We start from the raw sequence: 9,405 nt of genomic DNA, 5'->3' as shown, positions 1-9,405 counted from the left end.
AAACACTTTTATTTTGTGAAATGTGACAGCCGTTCGCAATCTTGACCAGCGGTCACTTGGCTAATTGAGCTGTAAATCCGTTACTGACCTTATGTGTGGCTTAAAAAACCTGCATGGTTCATATTAATTCTATTGGGAGAGCCGTTGTCTGTACGGGTGTATATTAACTTTCATGCATATATACCTGTAGCACAACCAGTTGAAAGGCCATACGGACTACTTTCGTGAAATGCAGTACGGAGACATTTCTTCGAAAATGTGGGTTTCTCTGTTTTGTGAGAAGTGAATTTGTGTGCGAAGTGGAGTGTAAGCGAAGCATACACTGTGACTTTTCAGTCAACCGAAAGACATGTCACTAATGCTGAAGGATAAAACTAAAAAAAGCGCAAGAAATTATTCTTAGTGGTACAATGAAAATAAACTCTTTTACTTTCAGTCATTCAGTCTGAACTCTTTTACTTTCAGTCATTCAGTCTGTTTTACATGTCAATGCTCACTTTGAGATTTGAAGACCACAAACTGAGTCCAGACATAGGCCTTCTGTACTGTAAAGGTTAATTTCAGGAATCTGGAAGTAGTCACTTCTAGCACCTGTATTCATTTTCTTCCCGCAAAGCGTCTGGATGAAAAAAAAATAAGCTTTTGGCATCATAAGACATCGTGTCACTTAGAGGATCTTGGTACAGTATAGGAGAACGCCGTCTCCTGAAAGTTTCACATGAAGTTTGAGCCATAATTGGTACAGTAGTTGTACGCCATTTCTTGGTACTTTTCCATCGGCTCAGTCTCGCATCCGGGGTCTTTGGCTAGGTCATCCCATGTCCTCATTTTCACAAGGTCCTCAAATTGAGGATGCTTCTCGAATGTCTGAGCCTCGTCCTCTGTCATTGGCCCGCCCTGGTGGAGCAACGTCAGCTTGCTAGCTTCTGATAGGCCTATAACAATATAAGAGAAACAGAAAAAGGACGGACGGCTTTTGTGGCTTAAGGTTAAGTATAGCTCATGTGGTAAAGGGCTTGTGATCTGATTTCGAGAAGCATTACCATTTTGGTAAGATTCGTCATTCCGACAGATCCAGTATATCATGTTTAAAAGGTCAAGTTCAAAATTTATTATCTGTGTCATCTGAGTGCAAAGTGAGTGGAACTTTCGTCTAGACGGAAGTTAATACGTGGTTTAACGCCTGTAATTACACCTTGGTCAACTCTAACGATACATCCAATTTGGTATGATGTTCCGATAGCCATGCTATAAACCATATGGGCCTATATATTCCGTGCTGTGGGTTCATGCATTTCAAGCTGCATCGTGTTCATTATCGATCGGGGTGAGATACATGTGCCTCATTTGTTCAGTCATGAATGTCCAAAACAGGAGTCAAGAAACCTCTTCGAAGCGATCAACTGACACCATACTTATATTTCCCACTGAAACTTTCGATCGAACACCAGTGTGAAATACATGTTAAACATTCTACCTTTCCTACAATGAAATCACAGAATAAGATGGCGGAGAACGACGCAAAATACATTGCACTTTTTGTTTCACGATAGATACAAATTCAAAGCAAGGATTCAAAAGCCATGACATCTTGAAAAAAGTCATATTATAGTCGTTATTGGAGATGTATCGATTCCTTTCTGACACAACCAATAAAGCACTTCTCATCCTTCAAACTTACGTAATTGTTAGCCACCAGAAACTCTTTGATAGCGCTAAATCCAATAGCCGCTTGCTAAATCAGAGTCTTTATCTGAACACTTTACCTGTTTTCTTCTAAATAGTACCTATGTGAATAATTTGCGCGTGTGAAGTTTCTATGTAAGCACGAGTGCCTGTATACTCACTGTTGTAGTACTCTTTGTTTTTCGCGACCAGATACCTCTTGGCCTGAACATGTCCCTTCACAAAGTCTGTGATAGGAGACGGGAAGCCGAGGTTCTTGAGGAATTCTTCGCCGACGGTGTCGTGGTTCTTGGCCCCCAGGTCCACACCTCCCGTCACCATCCTGTCCAATCCTTTGTCCAGTCCCACCAGGTGGCCGATGTCGTGAAACAGGGCCCCGAGTACTACCTATATACCAACACATTACCGATTATTTACATACCGTTTAGTTAAATGCAGAGATAGGAAAGTTGTCACCAAGAAGGCATCGAGCCGATGGTATAACTCAGATGTTGTGCAAAGCTGAGGAATTTAATCTATGGGTTATCCCGGGATTTGAACTTGGTCCTCCTGATCCAAAATCCAACGCTCAACTTATAAGCACTGCTTCCCTTGCTGCACGTGATATGTGGTATATATACCTATACTGAAATGGTGCAGAGGAAAGAAACCTGTGTCAAAAAGTTAAACTTGAACATATATCAACTAACAAGGATACAGTGTACATTGTACTAGGTGTACAGCCTTCAGCGAAAAGACTTCTCACCGCAAAGTGTATGAACTGTAATACAAGGCGCTACGCTTTGAATAGGCCACCATCTTATTCCAGAAACTCGTTTCTCCCGAGGCCTCCTTCAAACCTAGTCTTGAAATCATCAAAATGGAGAACTGTACATAGACATAATTGAGCACCAGAAAAGTTCCACAAGAACAACCTTCAAAACATTAGTAGTAGTAATCAGTGGTAATGATAGTACGGCACGATAGTGTTTTTAAAAAATATATTTCAGTGAGATATTCACTTGTCAACTGGGAATCGCATAAAAAATCGATTCAATCAATCGAAAGGATCGAGGACCATAATCATTCGATGAATTTCGTCACCTCTTTACCTCATGTAGCCTATATACTCCATTTCTCCAACGTATCATCATAATTCAAAGTTGCTGACGAATTTTGATGGAAAAGAAAAAAATCCTGATGTCCCTTCAGAATAAGGTATAACAGAAAAAAGCAGCAAAGATGTCTCATACCAGAAAACGATTAAGGAGCACCCGATGGCTTATTTTCGACTGAAGATATATATAGGCTGCTTGCGTGTGCTAAATGGGTATAATTTGAACCACGTTTAAATCTTGATGTCAGTGGTAATGGTCTAATGTCGTGAGAACAATCCCGGTGAAGAAATATTTATCTTGTGTTCCCTGAACAACGCTTACCCCAATAGATAGTCATCACTGTGGTTAAAATGTACCATGTATCTAATCATTCATAACACAAGCTGTTAGAAACCACCTCAATAAGAACAAAGCTCTCAATCTTCCCAGATTATCAGGTTTCACAGTAATAGGTTTCAAGTGTTATTTGTCTTACCTCAGGCTTTCTGCGCTCCTTTTCCGCTAACCTGGCACATTGTAAGCTGTGCTGAGTTTTGGACACTGCTTCTCCCAGATACTCACTGTCCCCGTGAACTTCGAACATTTTGAACGCTTGGTCCACACTTTTTCGTCTCGAGTCCATCTTGAGAAGTGCGCCTAAAACAGATAAATTTATCTGATTTCACGTTGCCTTGTGTCTGGAATTACTATGGAGGATTTCAATTAACACCTCACATAAAAGCCAAAAGTGTCAAGCGCGTTTGTTTCCTTTGCTAAGAAATCCATTTCAAACAATTCCCGATAACATGCTCGTTTATTATGGACTTTCAATAGGAATGGTTGAAAAGGGTTTGTATTTACTTTTTAAAAAGCATTTCCTGTGTGCAAACGATATCGGACAGACAGGTTAACAATGTTTTGGTCTTCAGATCTACTCGATTCTCTCCCTTTGCACATGATGACCATCACGCATGCACGCACATGATTTCAGACTCGGTATATACAGGCGTTTCAGTAAAGCCACTTGTCATTTGCATTGATCGGTTTTTGTACGAACACAGCTTTTCAAACCATGCTTTTATCTCTGGTCCTTACATAATGGAGAGAAAAACGACTGAATCCGGCTGTCACTTCCGCAGTCGATAAAAATTTACTCAATCTCCGTGCAAAGCCTTTTTATGGTAAATAGTACCACTCATTTACAATCAAATTTCTTAAGAATTTCAAGTGTGTATAATAGCGTGTTCACACTTGATTTCGTGCACGCAACTTATTCCCGACAGACACCTTCATGTGACCAGATAATTGCGAATGTTACTGCATACAACATAGAAAGATTACCAAGAACATGTTTTATGCCAGTAATTATTCGTATCGATCATTCAACGATACGTTTTGACCGCACCCTTCAAGTTGCTGTTGGTATTGTGGACATTTAGCATTTTTGGGATTTATAGCGTGCAAACACGCATTGGAAGTTGGGAGATGTGTATTTACATGTATGTATGCTTGGGGTTTAAGGTCGTACTTAACAATTTTCCAGTCATATGGCTGTCTTCTGGTGGCACGGCAACCGCCAAAGTGCTATCGCCACTGAAGCATCATGCCGACGAAGAGTCACTAGGTTTGTGTACGTATACTGAGTATTCCTGTCGAATGGCAAGTCCATGCCGCCAAAGTGCTACCGTCACTGAAGCATCATGCCGAAGACACCAGACATGGCACCTTACCCAGTCAAATTATACTAACATGAGTCTATCCAGTCATGTTTCTTTACTCTAACCTCTCAGGACTGAGCACCAAGCGATAGAGCATCAAGTACCATTTTTCAAAGTCTTTGGTATGACTGGGTTTGATCGCGGGGTCTCCCGACTTCGAGGCGGACATCTTTTCAAGGATCATCTTTATAATTTACCAATATATAGGCAAATGTTTAATACTCTTGTTAACGCAGCGAATTAAATATCTCCCTATCTTATAATTAAGTAGGCTCCCGTATAAAACAGCCCAAAAGACAGATTACCTTGATTTTTCAGAGAAAGTCCTTTAAATCTATTCAACTTGTGATCTACTATGCTCCATTTAGAAAATGCACGCACACAAGCGCTCTGAGTAAAGACGTACTTAATGGGAGTTAAATAAGAGCGTGGTCTCCTGAGGTCCACATATTTAAACCTGGGGGAAGCTTTCTGTGATAATTATCAGGAAAGTCCCTCGGGGTATGTTTGCCATACAGCGAGCACTTTGAGGAGCGACAGGGCGTTAATGTAGTGCTAACAATGCGCTCTATAGCAGTAACCTCTTTCCTATATAATATGTTGATTAGATAGGCGAGCCGAGGTTGATTTGCGAGCAGAATTAACTGCTTCCTTTTCAACTGGCGCTTGTGACTTATCGGCCTTTCGTGGCCGCAGTGCCATGTCTGGAACATTGCACGAACGTCAATCGGATTGGCTAAATATAGGTAAGGCTCGTCGACAGGCCATCAAAAACCCCGCGCCAAATAATTCCAAGACTTAATCCAGCGTCATTCCCAAGCATGCACATAGTTCGATTTTAATGGACGACCCATATTGATCCCGCAGTTTGACAAACCGACTGCTCCCTAACCCCTCCAAAAAAAAAAAAAAATCTCCACCGAAAACTCAAATGAAGTATACGCCTATATAAGCCCATTACACTTGTCTCATGCAGTAGTATAATAAGAGGGGTCGGCTCCAAGCCTCTGAAAAAGTCAGTGGTATTTGAGAAGGTCGATACGACAGCCATTTAGAGCCTCATTTAGAGCCTTTTGCTTTAGCCACTTTTAGGGGCATGTTGTCTAAACCTTAATCGCCTCATTACCAACAAAAGTTAATAATGTTCACAGTAGAGGGCCAAACATTCTGTGGGTTAATTTATTAGCGGATTTTAATCTAAGGGATTCCGTTTAGCGAGAATCGGTACAGCTGTCCACCATATAGAAACGTGAGCAAATATAAGCTATATAGTGGAAGAAATCTATGTACACATGTACACAATATTCCCATGTACCGTTAACAGATCACCATACTACAGTAAAACTGTATGAATTTATACCATTATCAAACTCTTCTTTTCATTCGTAACGCAAAAAAAAAACGCTCGAACAAACACCACAGGCCGTCTTGTACGCATTATTCGTGTTCCTACAAACGGTGAGCCATTCTGATGTTTTATTAGTATTCCATTGCATGTATATACAATGTAGCAGATTGATCCTTCACTGACAGAGACAGGTAAACATTATTTATCATAACTGTATAGGAGATGTGCATACATGGGCGTGTCATCCATGTGGAGGTCAGATCAATGCATGATTAGACCTACTTCATGTATGAAAGATAGGTATGTATGAAAGATGTATTTATCATCAAGGTTTTCTGGTAGTCGTATCATCTTTATTCCGGAATCATGTGATTGTGGTTTCTTAACCGGAACCAGGTGGTAGTAGGTCATCGCCTTAACTTGATCCAAACCATGTTATTGTGCCATCTTGATCAAAATCTTAAGGACATGTCAACTTCATCAGAACCAGGTTGTTGTGCCATCTGGACGAGATCATGTGCTTGTGTCACAGCCATATGTGATTGTGTCTTCTTGAATCGGAGTATTGTGTCAACCAGAGTCACGTCGTTGTGCATCTTACCAGAGTGGTGTGGTTGTCTTATCTCGACGTGAATCATTTGTGTTTGTGCTGGTTTGAAAAGAATCATGGCGTGGTATCATCTGTACTAGAACCATGTGGTTGTGTCATCTTGAAGAAAACCATATGTGGTTGTGTCATTTTGACCAGAATGATGTCGTTATGTCATATTGATAAGAATCATGTAGTTGCATCAGTTTGACAAGAATGATGTGGTTGTGTCATCTTGGCCAGAATGATGTGGCTGTGTCGGTTTGACCAGAATGATGTGGTTGTGTCATGTTAATAAGGGTCATGAGGTTGTGTCAGTTTGACCAGAATGATGTGGTTGTGTCAGTTTGACCGGAATGATGTGGTTGTGTCAGTTTGACCAGAATGGGGTGGTTGTGTCATGTTAATAAGGGTCATGAGGTTGTGTCAGTTTGACCAGAATGATGTGGCTGTGTCAGTTTGACCAGAATGATGTGGTTGTGTCATGTTAATAAGGGTCATGAGGTTGTGTCAGTTTGACCAGAATGATGTGGTTGTGTCAGTTTGACCGGAATGATGTGGCTGTGTCAGTTTGACCAGAATGATGTGGTTGTGTCATGTTAATAAGGGTCATGAGGTTGTGTCAGTTTGACCAGAATGATGTGGTTGTGTCAGTTTGACCGGAATGATGTGGTTGTGTCAGTTTGACCAGAATGGGGTGGTTGTTGTCACTTATCGTCATACAAAATACACTGTTGTGTAACAGTGACACTGAAACAAGGCAATTGCTTACAGATAAATAAGTTGTTATACATAAACAATTGAATGGCCGACAAGGAAAAAAAATGTAAAACATTGCATGGATATTCAAGGGTGAATATACTTGTCTGTTTTGAAGTCTGAATTTGAACTCTTCCTAGGGATAAATGGTTGATTCCTAGGTATAAATGTACAACTGGTGCTAAAAGACAAGTGCTTGTAAAACATTCCTGGCATATATTTACTACTTTACTCGATTGGTGATTCACATCTTTCACAAAAATTGCTCAATGTAAAACACTGCCTGGTTATTCAAGGGTGAATATACTTGTCTGTTTTGAAGTCTGAATTTGAACTCTTCCTAGGGATAAATCGTTGATTCCTAGGGACAAATGTACAACTGGTGCTAAAAGACAAGTGCTTGTAAAACATTCCCGGCACACATTTACTACTTTACTCGATTGGTGATTCACATCTTTCACAAAAATTGCTCAGTGGGTACCTTGGCATCGCAATGGTACCTCGGGTCCAAGTTGGACCAGTCATCGTTCTCTTATTGTATATATATACGAGTACTACGTCGCCAGTTTGCAATGCCATCGCAAAGACATGGATGAACCATTTGACTACACACCTTGGCCCGCCATTACAAGACTGTAGTTAGGGTTATGTCGGACGGAAACCGGAGTGCTCGCAGTAAATGACAAACCTTCTGACTTAAAGCCACAGTCGGCTGCGCCAGCTATTTTACCGACCTATTGTATACACTGATCACGCAAAGCTGTGATTGAATAAACAGATTCATCGTCAGATTTTATACATGAATGCCAGAAACTGTAACCGCGTTATGAATAGTCCAATCAAGGACGTCTACCACTGGGAAACAACAAACATACATGCATATATTCTGTGTCGTTGTTTGGATTTTCTGCTCATGAGCATGCTCGAGAGTTCAAGCACCTTACCGAAGATGTTTCTCATTGTCCATTAATCTATATATATATATACATACATGTATGATTACCATTTTCGACGGCCCAGGCGACAATGATTTTGGTGATGAATGTACGTTTAGATTTAAACTGAGTAGCTCTTTCCTACATCCACAAATGTGAATAACAAGTGAAAACCTGACCTATATTCCGTGTGTCCTACATTTCGGGTATGTGGATGACACAATATAAGTTGCCGTCAACCTGTTTATATATATGTACATGCTCATTTAAGAACTAATTAATTCATTACCAACAATGAATCTATAGCGTGTCAGATGTTCATAAACCAATTGCTTGTGCCCTGCTTGCACTTCGGTTGCTTGATAATCTTTGATCAAGAACTTGTACCGTACCTTGTTGTCCGTGGCATAGAGAACCAACGTCAACTTGATTAACATGGACTCTCGACCCACTACGCTTTATTAAACATTTTTAGTCATGCGCAGGATACCTTACATCACTTACTATTGGCTGCAAAGGTTTTTCATCAGCAAGGTCAATTTTCATTGGCGTATCTTTGTTAGAGCAAACCCGTCTTGCACTGGGGCTCCAGATTGTACCGGTATATGTGTTGGTTGTATACTTGATCTGTCACCTCGGTGTCACGAAACATCTGTTGGTTACCCATGCCACTGTCTCGCCATATCATCGCCAAGCGTCAAGCGAGGCAGCAACAAGTGCATGTACCATTTTTATTCTAGGTCTCAAAATGACGAGAAATACTTTTTTTAATTAATCTATTTAATTATCAAATGCATTCCCACCATACGCTGGCTACAAGTGTCTTTGATTTATTTATTTATTTGACTGTTGTCTTACGCCAGTGTCTTTGTGTCCTCGCTGCTTCACACGGTTGAAGCGCTACCTCGCTTCGGCCGATAATCCTTTGACTTATATAAGGTCGCACGTTCAAATCCATGACTAGCTGGTTCGGCTGCGAGACGAGGCCTGACAGCTATATGGCGAAGGGACGTGGTTTACCATACTCCTTACAGCGCATACGTCGCTCTCTACCTTTCGCTTTATATCACTGCCACCACTTGTAAATTTTTGGACAGAAATCCTGAACAAGTCTTTATTTAGAGTATCTGCAACATGATTCTAACCAAAATCTAAAACAAATTTATTGATGAATGCTGGCTAAATAGTTCCACGGGAGGACACAAGTGATGAGGCTAAGCCTAAACAAGCCTACGAAGGTTTCACAAGCCCCAAAGGTCAAGCTTGTCTAGTTGTGGCAGTGATACTAGTATAA

The 9,405-nt window shown here is 40.7% G+C and overlaps 1 protein-coding gene across 1 annotated transcript; it reads right to left on the bottom strand.

Annotated features, from left to right (window-relative positions):
* Positions 1-8,549, bottom strand: LOC135468622 (2-amino-1-hydroxyethylphosphonate dioxygenase (glycine-forming)-like). Its single transcript, XM_064746971.1, has 4 exons — positions 8,504-8,549; positions 3,259-3,419; positions 1,848-2,073; positions 1-935 (listed from the first exon to the last, which is right to left on the bottom strand). The coding sequence occupies exons 2-4, from the start codon at positions 3,403-3,405 to the stop codon at positions 715-717; spliced, it is 594 nt and encodes a 197-aa protein (XP_064603041.1). The 5' UTR covers positions 3,406-3,419; positions 8,504-8,549; the 3' UTR covers positions 1-714.
* Between the last annotated feature and the right edge of the window lie 856 nt (positions 8,550-9,405).

This window comes from Liolophura sinensis, chromosome 6 (assembly GCF_032854445.1).
Source record: "Liolophura sinensis isolate JHLJ2023 chromosome 6, CUHK_Ljap_v2, whole genome shotgun sequence".
Lineage (NCBI taxonomy): Eukaryota > Metazoa > Mollusca > Polyplacophora > Chitonida > Chitonidae > Liolophura > Liolophura sinensis.
Note: the sequence above shows the minus strand (reverse complement) of the source record. Positions and strands in the feature narration are given on the sequence as shown.